The sequence below is a fragment of the Magnolia sinica genome, chromosome 3, assembly GCF_029962835.1.
Source record: "Magnolia sinica isolate HGM2019 chromosome 3, MsV1, whole genome shotgun sequence".
Classification (NCBI taxonomy): domain Eukaryota; kingdom Viridiplantae; phylum Streptophyta; class Magnoliopsida; order Magnoliales; family Magnoliaceae; genus Magnolia; species Magnolia sinica.
In genome coordinates this window covers 61,808,240-61,835,906 of record NC_080575.1, presented here as the reverse complement: position 1 = coordinate 61,835,906, position 27,667 = coordinate 61,808,240, and the positions used below count along the sequence as shown (strand labels likewise).

At 39.5% G+C, this 27,667-nt stretch overlaps 1 protein-coding gene across 2 annotated transcripts in view; it reads left to right on the top strand.

Moving 5' to 3' along the window:
• Window positions 1-27,667, top strand: part of LOC131239961 (uncharacterized) — an 84,573-nt gene that overhangs the window by 34,126 nt on the left and 22,780 nt on the right. For both annotated transcript variants that reach the window (XM_058237929.1, XM_058237930.1), the window contains one exon: window positions 11,519-11,569. In XM_058237929.1, the coding sequence (XP_058093912.1) occupies window positions 11,519-11,569 (51 nt within the window). The remainder of the gene's footprint in view (window positions 1-11,518; window positions 11,570-27,667) is intronic.

Sequence of the window (27,667 nt, the reverse complement as noted above, 5' to 3'; positions counted from 1 at the left end):
TGTTTTGATACTTCTTTCTTCCAAACTCTTCCTAAATTTTTCTATTGCAATTTTCGACCACTATTGGCTTGAAATTAAGGATAAAAACAACTTATATTAAGGATTTTCTTGATTCGAAGCTCCGTGACCATTTTCCAGATATTCCTCAAAAATAGGTATTTATACTTTTTATTCAATGTGTTGTTGTTTTGATGGTAGAATATGATGTGTTAATCATAATAGAACATATTAATGTCCATTCTACTGATTATTGTTATGATTTTATATTTTTATATATATTTTTTCTATTTACGCACTATTTTCGGCCCTTTTTTAAAAAATTTGAAAAATCAATTTTTATCCAATGTCTTGCTGTTTTAATGGTAGAATATGATGTGTTAATCATAGTAGAACATATTAATGTCCATTTTACAGATTATTGTTGTGATTTTATTTTTTATTTTTTATAATTTTTTTCTATTTACGCACTATTTTCGGCCCTTTTTTTTAAAATTCGAAAAATCAATTTTTATTTAGTGTGTTGCTGTTTTAATGGTAGAATATGATGTGTTAATTATAGTAGAATATATTAATGTCCATTTTACAGATTATTATTGTGATTTTATATTTTTTTGTATTTTTTTCTATTTACGCACTTTTTTCGGCTCTTTTTTTTTTTTTTTTTTTTGAAATTCAAAAAATCAATTTTTATTTAATGTGTTGCTGTTTTAATGGTAGAATATGATGTATTAATCATAGTAGAACATATTAATGTCCATTTTACAGATTACTGCTGTGATTATATATATATATATTTATATTTTTTTCTATTTACGCACTATTTTCGGCCCCTTTTTTTTTTTAAATTCGAAAAATCATTTTTTATTTCATGTGTTGCTGTTTTAATGGTAGAATATGATGTGTTAATCATAGTAGAAGATATTAATGTTCATTTTACAGATTATTGTTGTGATTTTATATTTTTTTATAATTTTTTTCTATTTACGCACTATTTTCGGCCTTTTTAAAAAAAAAAATTTGAAAAATCATTTTTTATTTAATGTGTTGTTGTTTTAATGGTAGAATATGATGTGTTAATCATAGTAGAACATATTAATATCCATTTTACAGATTATTGTTGTGATTCTATATTTTTTTACAAATTTTTTTTTCTATTTACGCACTATTTTTGGCCTTTTAAAAAAAAAAAATTTGAAAAATCATTTTTTACTTAATGTGTTGTTGTTTTAATGGTAGAATACAATGTGTTAATCATAGTAGAACATATTAATGTCCATTTTACAGATTATTGTTGTGATTCTATATTTTTTTACAATTTTTTTCTATTTACGGAGTATTTTCGGCCTTTTTTAAAAAAAAATTTTGAAAAATCATTTTTATTTAATATGTTGCTGTTTTAATGGTAGAATATGATGTATTAATCATAGTAGAACATATTAATGTCCATTTTACACATTATTGTTGTGATTTTATATTTTTTTCTATTTTCAAATTAGTGACTTTATGTTTATATTTTCTTATATTGGATAGGTTTTGGAGGTTCTTAGAGTTTAGAACATAAAATCATCTTTATTGATTAGATTCTGAAAACTGTATATAAATTTAGAATAGCAAGTAGACTCACAATCTCACATAGACATAGGTCATATCTAATCTATTTATAGTATATAGCTAAGGAAATGTCTGGGTCTGGCCAACAAGTAAGGATATTGGATGACAACATTGTTAGAGGGTTGGTGGTAATAGGCACTAAATGAAGTGCAACTATTGTGATAGACTAGTAACTGGTGGAATTACGCGTATCAAACAACATTTGGCACATTGAAAGGGTCAAGTTGCGGGATGTACTAGAGTACCGAAAGAGATGATGATTTTAATGCAAGCCAGTCTAGATGAGTTGAAGGGTAAACGTGCTGCTAGACAAAAGAAGAAAGATGAGATTTTGGATGCGGTTCACAGGAGGTGTTTGGTCCTGAATGTATGAGCGTTCGTGATGAAGATATTATTGATTATGACAAAGATTCAGATAGGGAATTAACTATAGCTAGGAGAGAGCTTGCATCTAGCTCGTGAAGAGGAAAAACGTCGCCTCATGTTTGGCGCGAGTGGGTCAATACGTGATACGAGGGGGAGAGGTAGGTTTGGTGGGTTACGACGTATGTTTGGGAGCCGACGAGAGACATCTTCACATGATGCCCCTATACATTTGGATGAAGAAGTAAATGAGCCTAGGAGACCCTCTATTAATCCAATCCTTTTTAGGAAAGAATCAACTAAACAAAAGAAGATAAAACAAATGTAGGGTAGAACTTCTATTGAGAAGCTAGGTAGGGCAGCAGCAAAGTTATTACATGCCAACATACCTTCTAACGTGGCCAATTCTCCATATTGGTAGGTGGTAATTGATGCAGCAACAGAAGCAAGTGAAGGAATTAAGCTTCCACTGCTAGGGATATTAGGGGGAAATGGACAGATGCAGGGTATGCGGATGTGAAAACATACGTGGCCAGCTTTAAACCTGTATGACGGGCCAGAGGATGCACGATCATGTGTGATGGTTGGACTGGCCCAACCAGACGCAACATGATCAACTTCATGGTGTACTGCCACTTAGGAACTATATACCACTAGTCAATTGATGCCTCAACCATAACGAAAGATTCTAATTATATTACTAGACTAATGGATAAAGTTGTGGATGAGATTGGAGAGGAGAATGTAGTGCAGATTGTGACAGATAATGAAGCATCATATAAGCTTGTAGGACATAAGTTGATGAAAAAGAGACCACATTTTTCGGTCACCATGTGTTGCCCATTGTATTGATCTGATATTGGAAGATATTCGGAAGAAGAAGAACATTAAGGAAATGGTCGAAAGGACAAGAGAAGTGATGACGTTTATTTATAACCATAATCAAGTAGTCACAATAATGAGGAAGTTCACGAAAGGACGAGAGTTGTTGAGGCCTGCGGCGACTCGATTCGCAACAAACTTTATAACATTAGAGAGTTTATACCAGCATAGGGGAGAGTTAAGTGACATGTTCGCTTCTCGAGACTGGCTCAACACAACATGGGCAGAAGACATCAGAGATACTGGTTGAAGTTGCGAACACCATACGAGACAATAGATATTGGAAGAGGGTCAAGTCGATCCTAAAGGTGATGGAGCCACTAATGAGAGTACTCTGTCTTGTTGAAACCGACGAAGCACCTACCATGGGCTTCCTATACGATGCCATGGATAAAGCAAAGTTGGTAATTCAACGTGATTGTAGAAGCTGAGTCTTATTGGAGGATGATTGACAAGAGATGGACAAGACAACTCCATTACGATCTTCATGCAGCAGGTTACTACCTAAATCCTAGGTACAAATATGGCCAATCATTTGTTGCGGATAATGAAGTTCGTGCGAGGCTAAAGAATGTGATGAAGAGATTAGAGCCTGACTTAGATACACAAATAAAGGTATTGAATGAATTAAATACACTTGGAAATCGCCTGGGTAGCTTTGGAGATACTCTTGCATAGCATGCAGTATCTAGGTTGCAACCAGTCGAATGGTAGATGAATTTCGAAGAGAGTACGAAGGCTCTCCAAAAAATTGCAGTAAAAGTTTTGAGCTAGACAACATCTTCTTCTAGTTGCGAAAGGAATTGGAGTTGTTTTGCACTTATTCATTCAAAGAATAAGAATAGATTGTAGACTAGGACGTTGGATAGACTTCTTCATGCACTACAATATGAAGCTAAGAATGCGACGATATCATAAGAGCATTACAGCCGCCGATGACACAGACTACTGTCCAATAAACTTGGAAAATATTTATAATGAGGACGACCCGCTTCTACTTTGGTTGGAAACAAGGGAAAAGCAAATTGAAGAGGATAGTGAAGAATTGGAAATTGATAACCCACTAATATGCACAACGCAACATGAGAGTCGTGCAGCTGTATTGGATCCAGAAAGAGGGGCAACTTTTATGCTAGGTGCGGCTCAAGATCAATAGAAGAGTACAAGCAGTGGTAGCGTGACCGTGTCAGATGATGGTGATGATGACGCCCCTGCCCCTAGTGTTGGCACTTCTGGTGTTGCTCAGCACACCATATAACGTCTACAGATCGCGATGCCGATGAACATCGACAAGGTAGTACACGAGGTCGGACTTATGAGTGTACTGAGTCACAATACAGCTAGCAGGACGGTAGGTCTAGTAGTGCACCGGGTCTGGGAGGTCCGGAACATCAGCAGGCTCATGGTCTTGGTTATTATGATGGATATTCTTATGGCTAATTGGATTATGATTATAGTTATACTGAGCCTGTTCCATCACATTCATGTTGGAGTAGTCCTCCTGATCCATATCCATATGATTATAGATATCTAGTTTCAGATCCAGATCCAATTCCAAGTTACTCATCACAGAAACACTCTCAATCTCTATATTCTCAACAGGTTGAGTACGGGCACTAGTATGGCTATTCGACAGGCATTGGTGGATATCCTTACTCGGAGTCGGAATCGTTGCCTAGTCAAGATTAGTCATCCTCTGGTTTCGTTGATCTAGTATTTCCTTCTGGTACTGAATATTATGGATATGCAGGTGCAGTACCTGAACCTATTGGACAGCCTCAGCCTGACGATAACGATGACAATGATGTGGAGGTCAAACAACCACAAAAAGGCATATTTTCATTTTGGTGGTGAGTGGTGACTTTACGGTATTTGTAAGTATATATTTGTATTAAGGTAAGTATTTGCAGTAGTATTATTGCAAGCACACACTTGACAGTTGACACTACTGAACTTGTATTTAAAATAACTCCCTTGACAACCAATCAAGTAATCCTTAATCAAGTTGCAGGGGAGTATATCAGACGCTACTATTTTTTTTAAAAATATTCTTGACTTGAGGATGACAGGTCATAGCCTCACAGAACAGGAATCACAGTCACAACCACAGGAACAAGATAGGAGGAGAACTCTCTGATATGTTAAAGAATGAAGACTTTAAAATAGAATGAACATTGTAATTTATGCAAGTCTGGAGACTCACTCTAGTATAGAGTCATAGACTCTAGAGTAGAGACCTCCTCCTGAGGTATGTTAACTTAAATTGTTAATAACTTAATATAGAATAAATTATGAAAAATAATTGCAAACACCTACACATGTAAGATATTTTGATATTACATTCATTCTAATATATCTATCATTGATAGTAGATAGTTAGAAAATTAAATATATGAGTTTTGCAGTCAAATCCAGGTTGTCTGGTTCATAAATTCATTAGACAGTCCGATACAACTTCTCACCAAAGAGTGGACCGTTACACCACCATAAACATATTCCAATTTATAAATGAATGCATATTTGGAATACTTAGAATATTCTAGATTTAATCCATATTTTATTGGCAAAAAGTAAAAAATAAAAAAATTGCATAGTTACGGGCCGTTATGCTCCCGTATCCGTATAGGTAACGGTGGGCACCGTTACGCCCACAGATACCGATACTGAATACCTTGGAGTAGAGTATGAGGTTAACACTTGCCCCCAAATCTAGCAAGGCTTGTTTAATTTGGAATTTCCCTATGATACATAAGATCGTAGGACTACTCGGGTCTTTGTATTTTGGGGGAGCATTTTAGTTGATAATCGCGCTCACTTGTTCTGTAAAAAAGGCCTTCTTTTGTACATTTAATTTGCATTTAACCATGCAAAGGTCTTTAAGAAACTTGGCATAAGAGGGAATTTTCTTAATCGCATCTAACAAGGGAATGTTGATTTTTACTTGTTGGAAAATCTCTAAGATGTCCTAATTCTCTGATGGGCATTTTGATGAGACTAGTCGTTGGGGAAATAGAGCCAAGGTCTTGTGTTCATGCACCGACTCTTTGTCATGTGGGGTAGGGCTTGATCCATCATCACTATTAGATTTATCCAAATCCTTAGGCATGTCGGTCTTCGTCAGTATCGTCTTGTCTATTTCCTTACCACTTCTAAGAGTGGTGATGGACTTGGCTTGTTTCGTATGTGGGTTAAGAGGGTTTGAATCACTCACTTTGTATTGTCTTTTTAGGTTAAGCTGAGGTTGGGCCGAAAAGGTCTCTTTCTCCCTAACAGTCAACTATGATTCAATCCTCGAAACTAATATTTTAAGATCACTTATAGCCTGCATGGTGGTTTGATTCAATTGCATCTGCCCTTGCATGAATGCTTGCAGCGTGTCCTCAAGGGCCCTCTTTTGTGGTTGCACTTGTGGTGCACTTTGAGGTGTAGTGGGAGGTCCTTAAGAAGGAGTGCTTGCATTAGTGGTTAGCCCGTTTCTCCAAGGGTTGACAACCCTAAGTATAAGGCTGCGATGTAGTAATAACTCGGTAAGACCGAGGTCGATCCACAGGGAATTTGGTGAGAATATATTAAGAACAAATTTTATGAAAACAGTTGGTTTAGGTTTTTAATCCAGCAGAATGGAAGAGTTGTAAAAACTATTATAAAAAGGACTAAGGATCCAGGAATCCCCCATCAACAGACTTTCAATTCAATTCATCTTCTCGAGTTGATAACTCAATTAGAACTGGATTCCAATTCGTTCTAATCGGAAGATAACATAGTAATATTAATAAAAAAAGCATCTAACATATATTAGTATTCTGATAGGCTTGATCTGTCATGAATATCTAGGTAATCACATCGCAGAGAATTGAAAGTATATAATGTATCCGAAGGCGATAATAGATCAAACAACTTTACAGATTGATTCCTTCCCCAATCAAGTAATTCAATCACATCCAATCACAATTTAGCGTAAAAACCTTAACTTTTATTGAAGAAATGAATTAACTATCAAATATCCATTAAAAAGGTTTATCCCTTAGCCTTAGCCAAAAGATTAGCCAAGCATGACTAACATCTTAAACAAAACATTAAAAAAAAAAACTAGAACCGAAGGATTGAGAAGGGAGGATGATTCTAAAGAAGCTCTGCAACTCGTAGGTCTCTATCCTAAGCCCTAATTCGTACTTAGGAAGGCTTAGAACACCCCCTTAAATAAGAAAAGTTTGCATTGACTTGGAACCGATCTCAATTTTTGCACTTTTATTACATTTCGGTCGCACCGACGATAGCCTTCGGTTGTCGCCGAACATACCTTCGATCGCACCAAATCCTCTTTCGGTTGCAACTGAATTTCTCCAAAATAGGTGTGAAGCCTTTGTCCCCCTTAGGTCCCACCGAGCACTTCTTCGGTGGCACCGAACCGTGCTTCGGTTAGACCTAAGTGTCGAGCCGAATTAACTTTGAAAATCACAGTTTCTTGTCGGACTGTTTTGTGCACATTTGGACGGACCGAACCAACCTCAGGTGGGACTAGGGGTGTACATCGAATCGAGCTGGCCTCAGCTCGACTCAGCTCGACTCGGTCCTTGAGCTTGACTGGCCAGCTTGGCTCGGTTCGGTTAGCAGCTCAGGCTAGCTCAGGCCGAGTTCGAGCCAAGTTCGCCATTGAGGCATTTCCACAAACACCTGGATTGCACCTTCAAAATCCCTCTGTATGTGAAACAGAAGCAATGGTTTTATAGGTATTTTGTCAAACACCTTCTAAGCAACATAAAAACCAAGAAAAACCAAGAAAAAAAAGGGTATTTATTTCATGTACATACCTTCCTTGCCACCAGCCACACTTCATCGAGTCATTTTATCAAACACTTGGTGAGCAACATCAATGGCAAAGTAACCGAGTCACCGAACTGGTTCGATCCGAGTTCGATTCAAGCTGGATTCGATCCGAGTCGAGTCAAGATGGGGCCTGCTCGAACTCGACTCGAACTCATTTTCGAGCTCAAAAAATCAGCTCGACTCGGCTCAAACTTAGCTTCGAACCGAGTCGAATTGAGCTTTTTCGAGTCGAGTCTAGCTAGCTTGGTTTGTGTACACCCCTAGGTGGGATCGAATAATCTTTTATTTTTGTTTTATTGAATTGCGTGATTTGTCAATTCTTCCTTCATCTTTTGGTAGTTGGTTTTCTTGGATCTTTGGCATGTGAATTCTTCATTAATGACTTCCAAATCTCCAAGTCTTCTCTTGATTAATCTCCTTGGCATGTGAATTCTTCATTAATGATTTCCAAATCTCCAAGTCTTCTCTTGATTAATCTCCTGAGCTTTAATCCTCATTTTCAAACATGATTTTGTCTTTGTTTCCCAGATTACCTCGCATGTACAAAATATATGTTAGTTCAAGTAAATACTTTGAATGCATGGAAACTAATGCAATTGAGAGGATAAATGTGTAATGTTTAGATGTTATCAATGACATACGTGTACCGGCTTGAGGGGGGAATGTTAGTGTATATAGTTTATTAGTATATGTATGGAGCACTTCTCTATGCTTCTAGGCATACTTGTGTAGTCTCTTTGTGCACCACCTCCTCTCATTTAAGCTATTAACTATTATTTATGTAGGTTTCTTAGAGGTGGAGGATTATCAAAATCCTATCCTTCTTTCCTCTCTCTCTCTCTCTCTCTCTCTCTCTCAATTTTGTCCATTGGTCTACATTTAGAATTGAAAAAGAATAAGAGAAATACCTATCCAACTCATCTTCTCTTTCAACAAGATTTATTTAATTCTTAATTCACTTTTAGGAGGTTTAGAGTCTTTATATGCAAGAGTAAGTTAAAAGACATTTTCTAACATATTTATAAAGTCTAGGTATGGTAAGGAAAAAAGTCTCATTGGAAAAGCTGACTAAATAATGACGTGTCTCTAATGAAGGGTTAATATTTCTTTTAGATAAGTGGAAGTAGGTAGGGAAAGTAGAGATAGTTAAAGATAGTAAAGGTTGGCAAGTAGGGTAGGTGAAGATAGTGGATGTACCGCCATTTTTCTATGGTATAAATTATTCTTGAAGAGTTATTGCCATTTTTCGGTGATCATAACAGGAGTGTGGCTCAATCAAGGTGTTCCATAACGGTAACGGTGGCCATAATAGCCATCACCGTTACCTTTAAGATACGGGGCATAACGGCTGTTATGGTCCTGTAACGGCTGTTATGATCTCTCTTTTTTATTTTTATTTTTATTTTTTGAAAAACCCTCAAAAAACCTATATCTGCCCCGTAATATTGATTAAAAAGTATGAAAAACTTGTATATGTCCCGTAATAGATCATTATGGGGCTATTATGGCCGTTATAGGGGATGTAACGTGCTGTTAACGGCAATTACAAGTCATTTTTTTCCATAACGGCTGTTACGGCCGTTACAACCCCGTAACGTGTAACGGTTGCCACCGTTACCTTTACGTAATGGCCTTTATAGCCCCGTAACAGCCTTTATGGCACACCATGGGCTCTATGCTTATTAGTGCTTACGTAAAGACCTTTACGTAACAACTTTTACGGCCCTGTAATGGCCTTTATGGTACACCATGCGCTCTATGCTTATTAGTGGTGGCCCTGCATTCCAGATGTTTCAATCTTCAACAACATGTGGATCCAGTTGTGCGACACATGCTGGTCATCCTCATTCACCAAAAAGAAAAAGAAAAAAAAAAAAGAAGAGCATTTTTAAAAACTATAAGTGGGTGATGTGAAGAGTATTAGTCACTACCTTTTTTTAAACAGTCCAGTAGTGTCTCTTGGAAGTCTTCTAGAATGCATCCTGATATATTATAGGAGGATACATCGAACTTCAGCAATTGTATCAATCCTTTTCAATGACCCAAACCGCTTATACGATGGGCTGCACCCTGAATGGGGGATACTAGAAAAACTCTCATATTCAAACATTTCAACCTTTTGGTTATTCAAGGCTAAGACGACCGCCTTCAAAGAAAAATGTCAAATGATCTAAGGGTTGAAATATTGGCAGTTCAGAAGTTCTTAAATTTTAGATATCCAGCATCTAAAATGAGGTCCATCAAATAAAAAGTTTAGATCGTGTAATGATCACCCATATCCAAAGGTTTTAAGTCAAACCTATCCTGTAGCTATATATGTCAGGACATATTCTAGAAAACCTCTCTTGATAAAGGACTGTGTAGGGTTGTTGATGAACATGGACACACGTCTCTGTGGCACAAGGTATGAGGTTGGAACGGTCCTTAACAAAGAGCAGCCTGTTGTCGACAACTCTGTGCTGAGAAATCATGCATGCCCACTCATCAGATCATCCACAATTTATGATCCAATTGACAGATGAGTGTAGCTTGACCACATTCCAGCATCCATTGCTTGTGATCCCTTCCATCTCTTGTTTATGCCATCCTTAAAGCAGGTGCCAGTGTGGATGCACGAATGGGATCTCACATGTCTGTGCTCTCACATAATGTGAGCAGCCATAGACAAGCCATCTCAAATGAGAGTACACTGGCAGGAAATAGGAGTAATTCAAGCAAAAGCCGAACCTGTCTTTTTAATATTTCAACATATTTTGACTGATACTATCTTTATTAATATGCTCCATAACTAAGGCATTAGCTTGCCTAAGGAAAAAATAATTAAATAATTAACTTGGTTCTTCGGCTGCCCCGTATGGAAGCTCATGAGTCTCATTAATCAAATTTGGTGTTATTCTATTGCTCATTAACTGCATCAACTGTTCTTCCCTACATTCGACAGTCAAAGCATTCATTGCATTTACTTACCCCTATGTTGAATGTTAGACATAATCCTGTGTGCGTGACCTTGATAATGCCATGAATATTTCCATGGAAAAGCATTTGTGTTTGTTTGCAGTTGTACCTCAGGACATGCATAACATAATGTAAACATGTCTCACACAATCTGTGCATGCAACCTATTGCTTAAACTCCCCTATCTGAAAGTTTCCAATCCTTAACAAGGTACCGAGTCATCTGACCATATGCCCCAATACGTAGTAATCCCTGGCTACATAAATGCATGCTGGCCATGCAAGACTTGATCACTAGGCCACCACATATCTCAATAGATCGATAAAAGGGGAAAATAGCTTGCAATGGCACACATGTATCCAGCAATTCCACAGTCAGCTTTTTTGTTTTATTTGGAGGTGTGGCACATTCTCTTCTTTCATCCTTATTAACACCACCACCATCATCATTGTAATCATCATCGTTCTTCCAACTATTTGGGGTTGGCTTTCGGGATACTGTTTTTGCAGTCATATTGAAACAAGAATTCCTATGATTACTTGGCAAAAGTTGTATGATTGGATGCTTCCTAACATAAAACCCCTCTACTTGGGCTTGGAACCAGCTGGCGCACCACTTCCAAGTGGAGTTTTTACATTCTCTTCTTTCTTCCCTATTAATGTAATAATATCAGATGTTTAAAGACATCCAACTAATGTTCATGTCAATCGGTTTATCTCTTGAAGTGTGTGAGAGATACATAGCATAGTGGTCCCCAGGTAGACCAATATCTGTGTATCTCTCTCACATGAAGTACCATTGTACTTAGGATTGTTACTTTTTTTCTTTAATGAATTTTGTTTCGGGATGGAGATTTCTAATGTAAGGCATTGGTTAGCAGGTGATGTATGACTCATCTGGCGTTAGATTACATGCTGGACGCCAAGCAGAGGTATGATTTTGCTTCTTAGCAATAAACTTTAGATTGGGTTCCAAGGATTCTTTTCTCGCACTGTATCTCATTGTAACTGTTCAATTTCTCTTGAATCTTCACCATGGATATTTCATTCTTTGGTTGTGTTTTCATAATATTTGAGCAGTTATTGCAATCATCCATGACAATTTGACCTTCGAATTTGAGCCTTTATGTTTTATTCAAACAGTTTCCTGATTTCCTGTAATTTTTTCTTGTTGTTTTTTCTGTAAGAAGAAAATTTGTTGAACATTGTGTAGGCAATGTCTAATTATGTCGTCCTGCAACTCCAATCCACGATGCTCAGGAGAGGCAAACATTTTGAGTCATAGACATTTGCTGTCATGTTGTTCATAAATTCTTCGTACTTTTTTTTTCCCTGGCCTTTCCCTAAGCATTTCAATAAGGAAATGGGCAGATTATAATTTATGTCATGGAAAACTACATTTGTGGCCATCAAAATCAGTTGTGGAACTAGACACTAATTGTTTACAATTGTCTTAATTCTTCATTTTGTTTACTACATTAAAAATTGGTTTTGGCAAATGGTGTCATTTGCCACCAATATGGGGTAGTATTATCCATATCATTCCATATGGGGGTGATACGTAATGCCTTCGCACGATACTCTAAACCTTATTACCACACACCCTTTTACCTTAATTTTTTTGTCATGATTTTTAAACAGAAAATTTCCAGAACATGCTTGCTTTTAACTTTAGTGTCCAAAACATTTTTGGGAGTCAGGTGTTGAACAAAACTTTCTTGCTCTTGATAATTATTTAATAAAACTACTCTTTGCCACTTAAGATTTCCTTTTCTTACCCTTTAGCTGCTGGCAAAAGTTTCAGCTATAAAGATTCATTTTGGCTAATTTAGCTGATGTATTTAAAATTAACCACACTGGTTAACATTATCTGCCAATAAGGATTCCAACTAAGGGGTAAATATGTTCAAACAATGAAGTAAAAAGTAGGTTCCCATCTATATTTTATCTAAGCGACTACGTTTTGGTAATACCCAAGTCTCAAGTTGGTTTTGGGAATGGGGATTAAAGTTGAAAGCAGGTAGGTAGTAGAAATTTCCAAGTATTGGTAATTCTCCTCATTTTGGCTAATTTATCTGTTACATTTAAAATTAACCACACTGGTTAACATTATCTGCCAATAAGGATTCCAACTAAGGGGTAAAAATGTCCAAACAATGAAGTAAAAAGTAGGTTCCCATCTATATTTTATCGACTATGTTTTGGTAATACCCAAGTCTCAAGCTAGTTTTGGGAATGGGGATTAAAGTTGAAAGCAGGTAGGTAGTAGAAATTTCCAAGTATTGGTAATTATCCTCATTTTGGCTAATTTATCTGTTATATTTAAAATTAACCACACTGGTTAACATTATCTGCCAATAAGGATTTCAACCAAGGGGTAAAAATGTCCAAACAATGAAGTAAAAAGTAGGTTCCCATCTATATTTTATCAAAGCGACTACGGCCCTTGATAGAGTGGAATGGCAGAACAGGATTCATGTCGCTGACACCAATTAATTGGGATAAGGCTTAGATGATGATGATATATTCTCTCGTCAATATTCCTTTCTTCCTGCTATTTGTATTTTCTAACAGAAAAATGTAATTGCAGCCACATATATTCGCCAGGATGAGGCAGATGTATCGCCATGAATTGATCCTAATACATCACCTCCTTTTTGCCTTTAAAAAATTTGAAATGTATGGAAGTAACCACTTTTATCAGCTCCACTAGACAGGTGCCTTATGATTGCTACTTGTAGAAACTTGTCTCCTAAGATGCAACATGGTTTAGTTGGCCTTTTTCAAGGCAGTGTCACCCTTCTTGTATTCCTAACAATGCACTATTTTCTGTGTCTATCATTTTCTAGTCCATGAAAGTATGAAATGTGGAATACACATTTCTTGTGGAGGAGTGCCCACCACAATAGCTTGCTATGGGGTCTCCCAAGCATCGCCTTTGTGTTGCACTCCAGCTTGGGCCTAGCCCAACCCTACAACAAACAATTCCAAAAAAAAATTAATGTAGAATACACAATTAAGAACATACAAAATTACTTGTTTTCTAAAATGTTCTAGTGAACCATGCAAATTGAGTCTACGTATTTGACAATCCATATCAGAGCTCTTTAAATTTGAGCTCTTATGTCTGTTTGTTTCTGAAACCTTCTTGTTTTATGGTAATGTGTTGCAGTTTTAAATGGTCCAAAAGTGCCATGCATGGATAATGATAAGGCTAAGCAACAAACATTCACCATGTCTACCTTGCCAGGGCTGTGGGCAAGGTCTATACCTAATCATTAATATTTCAAAAATAAAAAACAAATTAATCTTTAATTCAATAACTACACAACGCATCATGTTGATCTATTTCTTATTAGCAACAAGCCAACAACTGTCCTCCTAGCTTATAAGCTTTGTTTGTTTGCTTTTTTTTTTTTTTTAATAAAAAAAAGAGAAAAACCAAAAATTTGATTGATAGGAAGAATTTACATCAGAGATTTGGGTAGACAAACATACAAAAAGGGGGGAGGGTCCGCCTATCATAAGAAGAAAAGGTAAAAAATCTGAACAAAAATTAGAGTTCCCTCAGGTTGCCCAAACCCACCCTATCGAGGAAAATGAGCCCTTTGGTAATCTGTGGCAAGTCTCTGGCAAAATTGATGAGGGTCCTGGACTGCGATGCACTGCCCCTTCTGGCTAAATCATCATCAACCGCATTGGCTTCTCTGGGAATGTGGGAGATGGAGACGTCCACAACACCTTTGATATCCTTTTGATCCTGGACCACCAGTAGCTCAGAGCCCATGGGGGAGATGAGGTCCTATCAAGGATATCAACAATTGTTTTGGAGTCACTCTCAATTTCTACTTTGGAGTAACCCATCAACACATAGTAGGAGAGACCCTCCCAAATGGCCCCGATCTTGGCTCGAGAGTTGGACCCGAAGCTGAAACTGCAAGTGAAAGCGAACAGAAAATCACCACCGCTGTTCTTGCCCACTCCACCTCCTCCTAAAGGGCCAGGGTTCCCCAAAGATGAGCCATCTACATTGATTTTGATCCATCCCCATTTGGGCCTCGTCCATTTGATCAGCTGGAGCTTCCTCTTAACGCATGGGGCTCCATTGAAGCCTAGGGCCGATAAGGCTAAAAAGGAGGAGCGCTTGAGGATTTTGGGGAAGGGGAGGGTAGGAAAAATTCGGGTGATCCAAAGCTTGATTTTAGAAATCACTCTGGACGGGCAGGATGGGATGTCTTCGAATCTCGCCGCATTCCTAGACATCCAGATTTCCTAAAAAATAAGCGAAGGGATGAGTCCCATAAGAGAGCGCAGTTGGTCGAAAGAAGCAGCAGCCGTCACCATTTTGAGGCTCTACTGATGGCCGAATCTCGGAGGGAAGATTGAATCTTGAATATAGGCTAGAAGAAGGACCAAACTTTTGTGGCGAGGTCGCCCAAGGAGAACAGGTGGTCCATAGATTCTGCTTGGATTGGATGGGGAGCTTGGCATCATGAACATTTTGAGGCCAAATGGGCCCCTTTAGATTGTGTCCTGTCATTGTAATGCCCTGAAAATTGGGGGTCGAGCAGATACTCAGCTCCCGAGTTCCAACGCATCACTTATGCAACACCGATAATGATGATTGAATGTTGTCCGTACTAGTGCTTTAAACATGAATGGGATTATACCAAATCAGCATATCATACTCCAGAGGCAATTAAGCTACGCTAGCGGAAGACTGTGATATGTATATAAACTGTATAAAAGTAATAGCAAGCCCTCAGAGTATGAATGTCACTAGGTTAAATGATTACAAGTTTAGTTCCAAAATGTGCAAAATAAGATAGTGTAATGTTCTCTATCCAAAACCCTGTAGCCCCGTCAGCGCAACACCAGGACTACATAAACCCGCCAGACAGCTGCATATAGGAGAATGCCTCCTCATCGTCCTCGAAGTCCGGTTCTGCCTCGCAGGCATCACCATCACCTGCGGCTATGACAGGGTCTGGTTTGTGTTTAAAACATTGTCCCAGAACGTGGGAGTGAGTGATCAACTCAGTGGAGCCATAAAGCAAAGGTTAACATGCTGTCAATTCAGTCAAGCAGTAATGATAAAGCAATACAATCAAACATCCCTAAGTACTGTGATTAATGCAGGAATGTTATGTAATAATGATGCATGCCCCCGCCTGCACTCCCTCTGCGATCTTCATCTCACGGTCGCGGCATGTTAGTCACTTCCTCAGTGCTCTACCTAACGCCAAACGACACATGCAATGCGGTGCATGAGCGTGATTACCAAGTTCTTATTAGGCCTTTTCATGCAGCAGGATTGGAAAACTAATGTACCTCCCTTATATCATTTCCCAAACAATGATCCATTTTAGGGTCGTCAATTCTAGCTAATCTCATACGATGTTGCGGTTACAGGTCGCTACAAAGGGCTCGTCACCTCGATGCATGCCTGGTTTATACTCTTGTTTACTACAGCAAGGCTCGTCACCTCAGCGCAGTCTTAGAGTATGCTCGAGGTCACTATGAATGGCTCGTCACCTAGTCGTAGGCTGACAGCTCGAATACAGTGTCCCATACCACCGTATTCGGCTCACGAGTCTGGGTTGCTCACTGGTCACTACGGGGAGGCTCGTCACCCCAGCATAGGCTGACAACATGACCACGATGTCCCATACCACCATGCTCGGCTCATGAGTCTTAGCGGATCGAGGTACCAAGGTTAACGGGATTTCCACTGGTGAGTTTGGTATCTTATGTTTAAGCAGTAGTGTCCATACATGGTGAACATACATCGAGTCAATCGGGTTACTTGACGAGCTTGACTAGAACGAGCGCACCTCGAGTTGATCGACATGAAGTGCGTAAGCACTCCGTGTGGCCTAATCACTGTCGACAACCAAAGTACGGCTCGGATTCATCGAACACATCCTGCGTGGCGAAACAACCTCAGCCAACTGGTCAGAACCTGTTACCGATTGCCTGGACTATACCGTAGTCCCAAACACACCCAATTCCAACAAGTACTCATATGACATAGTCAAGCAGTAATGAACAAATCATTCCAATCCTACAATCATTTAAGCATGTTATGAAATACAACATACACATGAATTCACACATATGCATTCCATGAGTAAAACAGACAATACAGTGTAAGTTGCATGGAGGGATTTATACACCCAGTTAAGGTAGTTGAGAATCTCATCTCAACACCCACATAAAGTACAATTCACTAAATATTTACTCATACAGACATTTTTACAAACACTTAGACTACACGTTCCAACATACACGACGTATGTTGGCCGTAATATGTATTAGGGCAAATCCTTTCACCAAGGAGTTGTCGCATATACAACAATCATATATTCACGATAATTAATCATGGCAAGCACAAATCCAGATTCCATACGAATCCAGTCATTTCATCAAACACATGGAATACACTACACTCAACATAGTTCATATATATATATATATCTGAAAAGCGAAACAAACGTCACAAGTGGCATGTGAAATGGCACCCACGTCAATTATAAATCATTAACCGACATTGAAAGCCTTGAAATCCATAACTTAAACGTTTATAGTCTGCACCTTACGCCGGTAAATGTGTAACGAACTCAGTTTAACCACTAAGTCTTTGTCTACGGCACCACAACAACCTATATCAGGGAATAGGTTAACTATTTCATCTATTACACTAGTTGGAAACCCTAAAACAGGTTAGGGTTAGGATTCCTTACCCAAGCACGTTGTCGGAAACGCCGGTATAGCGATACAGATGGGGTGGTTGAGTTCGTGGAGTAGCAGGATCAAATCCAGGAAGAATCGCCAACTCACTCTCTCACTTTCCTTCTCTTTTCTCTCCTCTCTCTCTTAGGGTTTTCCAAATTCGTATGGAATAAGAGAGAGTGAGGGTTTAAGGAGCTTATATAGGCTTAGAACTGATGGGAATGGCCTCAGGGCCATGATATACTTAGGTTATAGCCCAATAGTCAGTTGTTCCTGCTCAACGGAGCACTTCTGGAGGCCCCTTTTCTACGTGCGGTCGGACTTAAGCTCCCTGACATTGGATCTAGGTCAAGCTGAGTTTTCGATCCAATCGGATTTACAGATCGACTGTGGCGGACCAGTTTCAGTTCGACGGTCACCGGTACTCGATCAGGGCCACAAGTGCACTGACATGGGCTGGAAATTTTCCCTGATTCGAGGGTGTAATTGGGTCAGATTCTGACAGTCTGAATCCTTATATTTGATCCTGCAAGTGAACGACTCAGTTTACTTAAGTTTGAGTTTATTTCTTAAAGATATTCGCGTTTCTCATACACTTCGCTCTGAGATCAAGTTGTGCATTTCTGGATAGTATTAGGACTTGATTTCCGGGATGGTTGTTAAGTCCAACAAGGCGGTCATATTCGTATAGCTTCGTAGTTATCGGACTTTCGATGTGCAGTCCAGGTCCGATACGGAGTTTCGATGTGCTCCCGAGAGCAACCAAGTTTAGAGATTGATTCTAGATTTTAGGGTAAAGTAGCGTCAATGATTCTACAAGTTTTGGGTCTTGCAGATCGTATTTAAAGTGATTAGTGCTAATTTCACAGATACTCTAGTTTAGCACTAGCTAATTCTCGCCTAATTTCTAAAGGATTTGGTCCTAAGTGATTTTTGCTCGAGGTGATACTCGGGCTTTTGTACGGATTTTTCTGAGACGTTACAGTCGTCAACTGGGATGGCCTTGAAAATTAATTTCCACGAGAGAAGAGAGATCTTAGGGGGAAGCTTAGATTGCCAAACCCAAGCAGCCCATCTTTTTTTTTACTGCAGGGGATCTAGTAGAAAGCCAGGCTTGGCCTACCTTCAGCTCGCCTGAGGGAGAAGCCACCCAAACTCTTTTGTCTTCCACGTTGGAGGTGCGCAGACCCTCTTCAATCACATGATCAAGCACTATAGGCGGTAGCAGCTGTCTGACTGTAGATATGTCCCTCCATCCCTCGGGCCCTATGAAATCCCTAACTTGAGCTAGGTGCGGCTGAGGATGAGAGAGGGTTGACTGGATCTTCCATTTTGAAAGGGGCCCGAGCCCTGTCCAGTCATCCTTCCAAAAATTACACTAACCGTTTCCGATGAGCCAATGCGAGCCTGCCACGATAGCTGCAAATAATTTCTGAATATGCTTCCATAGGGGCGATGCCCATGGGACCAATCTCAGAGTGTCTTCTGCTAGTAAGTCCTGAGAGTATTTCGCTTTCATAAAGGATGCCTAGCTACTACCTTTTGCCCTGTATAGGATAATCCAAGCCATTTTCATCCTAAAAGCCTACATGATAGAGGGAAGATTGTGAAAGCCCAGCCTGCCATCCGACAACGGGAAGCAGATGAGCTTCCAATTAACCCAGTGGCATCGCTTTCTGTCGTGATTCCAGCCCCAAAAGAAATCTGCTGCTGCCCTTTCCAGCTCGCCCAGAAGAGAGCGGGGAATATCAGTCGCTGCCATCGTGTGAATGGGAATGCTTCTAAGGACATGTTTGATTAGCGTGATCTTGCCAGCCTGGGATAGTATTTTACCTTTCCAGCCAGCCGATTGGAGACGAACCTTTTCTAGCGTAGCTTGAAAGTGCTCTCTCTTTGCTCTGCCCTTGAATATAGGAACACGTAAATATGTGAAAGGGGCCTCTTTGCTGTTGTAGCCGAGAATTTTCTGGACTACTCTTGATCTCGATTCAGATTGAGAGGAGGAAAGGATGAAGAAGCTCTTCAAGGAATTTATCTTCTGGCCCGAGGCATATTGGTATAGAGCTAGGAAATCTTTGATCCGATTGAGGGAAGAGCTGCCCCCATTAGCGAGAAGAAGCGTATCGTTAGCGAAGAGAAGGTGAAAAATAGGTGGGCGCAAAGAGCGGGTTTTGAAGGGCTTCACGGCGCCACTATAAATCAAGTGATTGAATCCTCGACAGAGGACTTTGGCTGCTATGATGAACAGACCCGGCGATATAGGATCCCCCTGGCGGAGTCCTCTAGTTGAACGGAAGAAGCCGCTCGGTTCCCCGTTTACTAGGATGGAGAACTATGAGTTGCTCCAACATTTTCCCACCAACTCTATCCAGTTTCTAGCAAAACCAAACTGACTAAGGACTGCCTTCAAGAATCCCCAGTCTAATCTATCGTAGGCCTTCTCCATATCCAGCTTGATCAGAATGTTCCCTCTAACTTTCCTGTCAATGTCTCTAAAAATTTCCTGGGCTAACGCACAACTTTCTGCGATGCTTCTGCCCTTTACAAAAGCTCCCTGATGGGTCCCGATGATTTTTGGAAGGATTTTGCTCAGCCTATCAGCAATGATTTTTGAAAAAATATTGTATATGCAGTTACACAAGCTTATTGGGCGGAATTCTGCGAACTTATCTGGGGCTTGGGTTTTCGGGATTAGACAAAGAAGGGTTGTCGTGAATGCTCTTGGGAGGGATCCCCCTTTGAAGAGGAAACGGACTGCGTTGAGGATATCGGAGCGGAGAATCTCCCAGCACCCTTGGAAGAATGCTCCCATCAAGCCATCAGGATCGGGAGCTCCATCAGGGGGAATAGCTTTAATGGCCTCGAGGACCTCTTCCATTGTTGGCTCACCCATCAGAGCAATGTTGTCCTCTACAGAAACAGAGGAAGGGATGACTCGTACGAGGCCTGCTGGAACTGACGTGGGAGCCACTGATAAAAGAGAGGAGAAGAAGTCGATTGCTGCAGCTTTAATGGAGTCCTGATCTGTAGCCACTGAGCCGTCTTCCGATTTTATCTACCTGATCTGCGATTTCCTTGCCCGATCAGTAGCAACCTTGTGGAAAACTTCGTGTTTCTGTCCCCCTCTTCCAGCCAATGGTTTCTGGCTTTCTGCTTCCAGAAAATCGCCTCGATCAGTTCGCAATTGGCTAGGCTCTGATTGACGATCATAAGTTCCTGCTGGTTCTTCAGATTATCTGATTCCTGCAGGGCTGTCTCTGCTTTGGCGAGCTCTTTTTCCGCACGTTGGATGTTGAGGAAAATATTTCCGAAAATATCTTTGTTCCATTTTCTTAGAACTCTTTTGACGTGAATTAGCTTGCGTAGGAGAATCTGCAATGGATCACCATCTACATCAATTGCCCAAGCATCTCGGATTAGCTGGTGGAAAGAATCATGGCACATCCACATCTGTTGGAAACGGAAGGGCTTAGGGAAGGATTTCAATGGGTGTGGAAAAGAGAGAAGCAGAGGGGAGTGGTCGGAATTGGTTCTAGGCAGATGATGAATCTGGAACGAAGGGAATGATCTAAGCCAGAGTCTGTTACAGCATGCTCTATCTAATCTAGCCCAGACGCGAGCCTGTCCCTGTCTGTTATTGGACCACGTGAAATTACTCCCTGAGAAACCCGAATCGAATAGACCTGCCCTGTTGAGTGCATCAGAAAGTTCTTCTGAGCTTCGGGTGTCGAAAGAGCCAGCTCCTCTTCTCTCTGAGACAGACAGAACCGCATTGAAGTCCCCCGCCACTAGCCACGGGGAAGAGAGGCCCGCTGCTAGAGCGTCTAGTTGGTCCCAAAGGGCCCTACGCTGATACCGAGAACACTTTGCATAAACTACTGAAATACTGGCTGTGATAGGATTGCCCTGTATTCCCACCACTAGAGATAACATTTGATCAGAAGCAGCAATTACACTAATGGTTAGAAAAGATGCACAGAAAATCCGGATTTTACCTCCCTGAGAAGTGTTGGAGAACGAGGAGTGGAAGCCGAGTTTGAGTCCAATCTTGACACGTTTCTCATCTCGGAGCATCGGTTCCAGAATTGCAATTATACAGGGCTTGTGCCTCTTGATAAGTCTCTTGATGGACCTGATGGTAGGTGAGGTGCCAAACATGGAGGCTTTGTTGGAAACACATGATGGGAATGGATATATTTGCTAGTTGAAGATAATGGCGTGGCCAGTAGCAGGTGCCAAACATGGAGGCTTTGTTTTAGAAAGAAGTGATCAATGAGAACAATGAACCTCTAAAATTAACAATGCAACCTGGAATGTAGAATTCCATATATGTGTACATCAGGACTTCTGTTTATGTGGTGCAATAAGTTAAAGCTTTGTGAGCATTGAAAAATATGGCATCTCCAGATGAAGGAAAGCTGAATGTGGAAATTTTTCCTTTGGAAGTGATTTATGACTTCTCTACATCACTAAAATTCAACAAATGCAAAAGCATTTGTTAGGAAACACCCTTTTGGAAGTTTTCTATTTTTTCTATCAAGGAATTGGTTGCTCTGCAAGTAGTTGGTCTCTTTCCTTGGCATAGCTTTATAACATATTGCTTTACAAACCACATGTAGAGAGACATTTTATTTGTGTATGCATGTGTATACTTTTTGTATATCCATGAGTACTATTCTATGCTTCTTTATTAGTTATAAAGTGAGTGTTGGCCCTCCTTGGCGACTAACATCTAAGACTATTGCCTCAAATCTCCCTCTCCTATCATGTCCTCTTCTTCCCTTCTTTTCTCTTCATTCTTCTTTTTGTCCTTCTTCTTCTACTTGGCATTAGAGCATCCTCACAGTAGAGAGTAGCTTTCTCCCTGGGATCACTGCTAATGTCAGCAAGCTGTATGGCTGATGTCAACATTCGTATGTACAGGATCCCCTTGGTGGAAAAATCTATGGCATTTGATAGAGCATGGCTTAAGGTGATTTATGGTTATTTTTCAAGAAATTTTAAGCAAGTTTTTAGGGTGTTTTTCTAGATTTCAAGGAATGGTCATTGGCTGTCTGTGTATGATTTGTATACTTCAAATCTTCCGGGAGTGGAATCATGATGATTCATAGAGATTTGAAGCTTTGGTGATGATTTTTTTAAGTTTCGACTAGCCGTAAAAAAGGGGTTTTGTGCATTGTGGAGGCTTTTTTTCCGCTTTTTATTGGTATTGGTGATTTGTTGTAGTATGTTGATGAAGTAGTAGGGTGTTGTGATCCTTCTTTAGACCCTATGGCATGGAAGTGTGCCATGCTTAGAGGTATGATGGCTCATATGTTGTTTTCCAAAGCTATCATCTTGTAGATTCTTATTTCAGAGCCGCAAAGTGAAGCTAGGCATGTATTAGGTTCCGTGACAATCATTTGAGAGTAGTTACAAAGTTGTTGTGGTATAGTGGAAGGTACGTCTTCACATTCAAGCGATGTTTCAAGTTCCATAATTATTCTAAGAGGATTTAATGTGCCTAGCATGGGGGATAATCTCAGATGGCTAACTACCACTATTAAATTTGATGGTATGAACCAGTGTTGTTAAATGCAACTGCATATTTGCATATGCAATCGCATATGCTAAATGTGCGAGGACATGCGATCGCATATGCAATGTATGTAATCGCATACATCATATGCGATCACATATCTGCCAGTTGGCACATTTTAAAAAATTTGTAAAAAAAAATCAAACTTTTGCCTATAAAAAGGCATCCAAATCTCCTCCATTTGTGACATTATCACTCCCAAATTCTCTTTTGCTCTTACATTCTTACTTCAAGTGCAATTATTATCTCTCTCTCTCTCTCTCACATCCTACTGCCAACCAGTTCCAACATTCAAGTTCCTAGTTCCTACTTCTCTACACGATGAAAGCAGGGAGATCATTTAAGAAGAGAAGTTTCCCTCTCCCTTGGAAGATCAAGATTCAAGCTTCAAGCAACATTCATTTAAGTTCCTAGTTCCTACTTCTCTACACGATGAAAGCAGGGAGATGATTCAAGAAGAGAAGTTTCCCTCTCTCTTGGAAGATCAAGATTCAAGCTTCAAGCAACATTCATTTATTTAGATTTTAGACTATTAGTATTATTTATTTATTTTGAAACTTGTAAGTTGTAACTCATAACTTGTAAGTAGTGTTAGTATTATAGTGTATAAATAATAAACATTAAGATGTAACTTAAAAATTGTATTTGTACAATAAATAGCTTATTGATGGTTTTGTTTCTTAAGTATATTGTTGAATGTTGAATTTGATGTACGTCCTTCATTTTTTAATTGATTTTATTTCTCACAAACTAATTTTATATATGTAAAATTACTATATTAGTTATCTATTAACTTAGAGAAGTTTCCCCCGAGTTCTTATATCTTTCTACATATTTTTTTTTTTCAAATTTCCCCCTTAATTTTCATTTTTTTTCTAATTTCAAAAAAAAAAAAAAAGAAAAAGAAAAAAGTGACTGCATATGCAATTGTGCAATCACATATGCGCACAGGCATATCTGATTGCACAGAATTGCATATGCGGTTTGACAACATTGGTAAGAACTATTTGGCATGGTCAAAGTCTATATGTTCATCGGTAGTTGATGGAAGTTGGGGTACTTAGATGGGTGAATTAAAGAGCCTCTTAATCAAGGTGTTCCGTATCCGTTATGATATGTCCGTAAAGGCCGATACGTATAGGTAACGGCCATGATCGTTACACGATGCAGGGGTGAAACATGGCACAGTTGGTTATTTTGGACCATATCAGCCGTTACGAGGGTTGTAACGGCCGTTACAAGGCGTAATGACCATTACTCCCGTAATGTTTGAAAAAGGACCACTTTTTTTCCATATAAGTTCATTTTCCCACTTTTCTCATTCCAAAAACTTTCCTACATCATTATACAATAGATTTCAACCACTCGTACCATAGTTTTTAGGATTTAAATAGCAGATCGAAGCGATTTGGGTGAATAGAAGCTTCGAGGACCATTTTCTTTTTTTAAAAAAAAAAGAGTGGTATATATGCATTTTTTCCCGATTTCTATTTCTAATGCTTGATTGTGATGTGTAAATATTAGGACACAACCATGTTCGTAAATTCTCCAAATGACCTAATACAACACTCTCACCAAAGAGTGGACCATTATGCTAACATAAACATTTTCAAAAAAATAAAATAAAAATGTATATAGGTTTGGAATGTTTACATTATTTTAGATTTTCTAGATATTTTTCAAGAATGTTTTGGGCAAATTTTTTTATATATATCATTACGGGGGTCATAATGGTCGTTATGCCCCTGTATCAGTCGTTACGACTGATACCCGTATTGGTCATAGTGGCGACCATTGCCAATGTTTTAAATATCGTTATCGCATGTATTGCACCCTTTGGATATGGATACATATCTGTTATCGCATGGGATATATCGATTGTATCGCATAACGTATCGTTGTTGTTGGGAAACATGGGAACATTGGGAAATTGGTTGATTTTTTCAATGAAACTTTAGGGATTGTTGAAAAAGACATCAATACACACATTACAAAAAAAATAAAATAAAATAAAAACACACATTATATGGGTTTCCTTTGTAAGGGGTCCTAATATATGCGCTTTCCAATTGAACTGATGCAAGTATATTTAAAAGTCTATTCATATAATTTATAAACGCAAGAAGACGTATGGAAACACAAGCGAGACATTCAAAAGCAAAAGAAGAATCACTAGATTAGGTTACATACATGTTTAATTTAGTGTTTGGATACAAAGATTACAATTGAACTGATGCAAGTGTATTCAAAGTCTATTCATATAATTTATAAACGCAAGAAGACATGTATGGAAACACAAGTGATACATTCAAAAGCAAAAGAAGAATCACTAGATTAGGTTACATACATGTTTAATTTAGTGTTTGGATACAAAGATTACAATTAATTTGCAAGAAATTGAGAAGTTTCAATTTTTCTCAATTATCCACAGCATGAACCATCTCCCCCAAATCTTGAAATTGAAGTTCCAAATCCATGAATTTTCATGGAAAACATGAAGAATCATAGATTCGTAACCATTTGACACTGGTTTAATGTGATTTACAATAAAAACATGGATCGAAAATCGAAAATGCTCACAGGATCGAATAGGTGGGATATATCGGCATTACATGTGCATTTCGTATCACACAGGTGGTGATGGGGACATCATGTGCACTCGCACGCCCCCCACCCTACGCATGTACTCAAGGAGGAGAAAGGCCCCACTATCGATCTGGATCGACGATGGCATCTATGGAGGACCTCTTAGTTAGGGGGCTGTGCTATGGAGCATTGGAGTGGACCCGATCATCATGTGGATTCCATCATTGGATCTCATGATCGTGGCCCACTACCCTAGATGATCTAGGATTTTGAGTTTTGATTATTATCATTATTAGACACATCATGAACGGTTTTGATTGCGTAGATTAGTTGTTATTTTTGTTACTTCATCTCTAAGTATTAGTGTGCGCACATGGCGTGGCTTTTGAGGTTTAGGGTTTTTTTATAAATAAGCAACCCCATGTAGGTATTTTTCATTGAAGTTTTATGAATAAAATTCTACCTTTTTTTCTTCTTCTCTATCTCTCTGAGTTGAAGAATCTAATTGGGTGTGAAACCCTCCCTTCCTCAAAGGGCTAACTACCGTGGTGCGAAGCCACAACCATCCCACATCATCTTCACCCCTACACCCCACATTCATCATCTTCTACAACCCTCCCGTCTTCAGATTCACCCCTTTTTGTACCCAGGTTCTCCACAGCAGATTTTCATATTCTGGCTCACCAGAGGGGCTGAAACTTCGGCGGAGCATCACGCATAAACCGGGCAGCGGATCGACACGAGATTTGGTGTGTGAGTGGGCCATCCCTGGCCGATCCCACCCTAGGTGGCCTTTTCCGGTTCCTTAGGCCCCACACACGTGCGGACGGGGATTCACGCACGTGCGCCTGGGCCGGGTTGCTGTCCACACGCGTGGATCATCTCAGGTTCTCTCTTCTATTTCTCTCCTCTCTCGCCTTAAATCCCCAACCCTAACCCTAGATAGTCCCAAATTCCAAGTATTTCCAACTTTTACAAACCCTAGATTTTCCCCTAATTGAAACATGGTGAATCTCTTGAATTGGGGAACAATTTTGTGCAAGAGTGGATGAATCTCTTGAATTGGGGAACAATTTTGTGCAAGAGTGGATGAATCTTACACTCCTTTGGGCATTGTTTGGTTTATAATTTTACTTGATCCATCCCTAAACTTGTGTAGGCTTGGACCCTTGTAGATTCCCCTTGATTGAATGTTTGATTGTATGTGGGGCGTGGAATTTTGTGATTGTTGAAAATTGGTATGCTCTAAAGCTTGAAATCTTGCATGTCATATTTAATTTCATGTCATGCATTAAATTTAGTATCAAAGCCTAGGGTTTTCATAGGGGAATGCATTGCATGTTTAGGGTTTAGTTTATTTATGTCTATTTTGCATCAAGTCTCCTCATATAGGGTTGTTTAGGACCCATCATTCACGATATGGGCCGCTGAATTTTCTGTTAACAAAAAATCCCCAAATTTCATGGCTGAATTTTCTGTGAACAAATTATTTAGGTAGTTATATTGCTGGAATTTTAGTAGCATTGTGTAGTTTCCCTCATATAGAGTCCTATAGGATCATTCAGTCCCATTTAGACACATATAGTTGTATTAGAAGGTCTTTGAGTTGAGTCAATGGTTGTTTGCCCACACGTACTGGTCGTGGTTTTGGTTTGCACCCTACGCTAAACATGGAGCAATTGTAAGAGTTAATGAACAACATAACCTGGCAGTTTGAGTCTTTGAGTAGGCGCTTGGAACAACGTATTGACCAACGCTTGGATCAACTTAATATGCACGTTACGCAACTAGAGACCTTCGCCCGGGCAAACCCCGCCATTGGGAAAGATGTCCAATCTCAGGCAGGTGGTCAGGAGGATAGACAAAGGAATGAGGGTAGCCAAAGAAACAGTCATGGGCGTGCACCCGTGCACCCACCCCGCGAGGGGCATCATGATCATTATGACAACTCCTCAAGGGAGTTAGAGTAGAGGCCCATACGTTTAATGGCCACTTGGACCCTAAAGCTTTTCTAGGTTGGTTGGCGGATATGGACTACTATTTCGAGTGGTACGACTTGTCGGATACTCATTGAGTCCGATTTGCCAAGATAAAGCTTGTGGGCCAAGTAAAGAGGTTTTGGACTATTATGGAG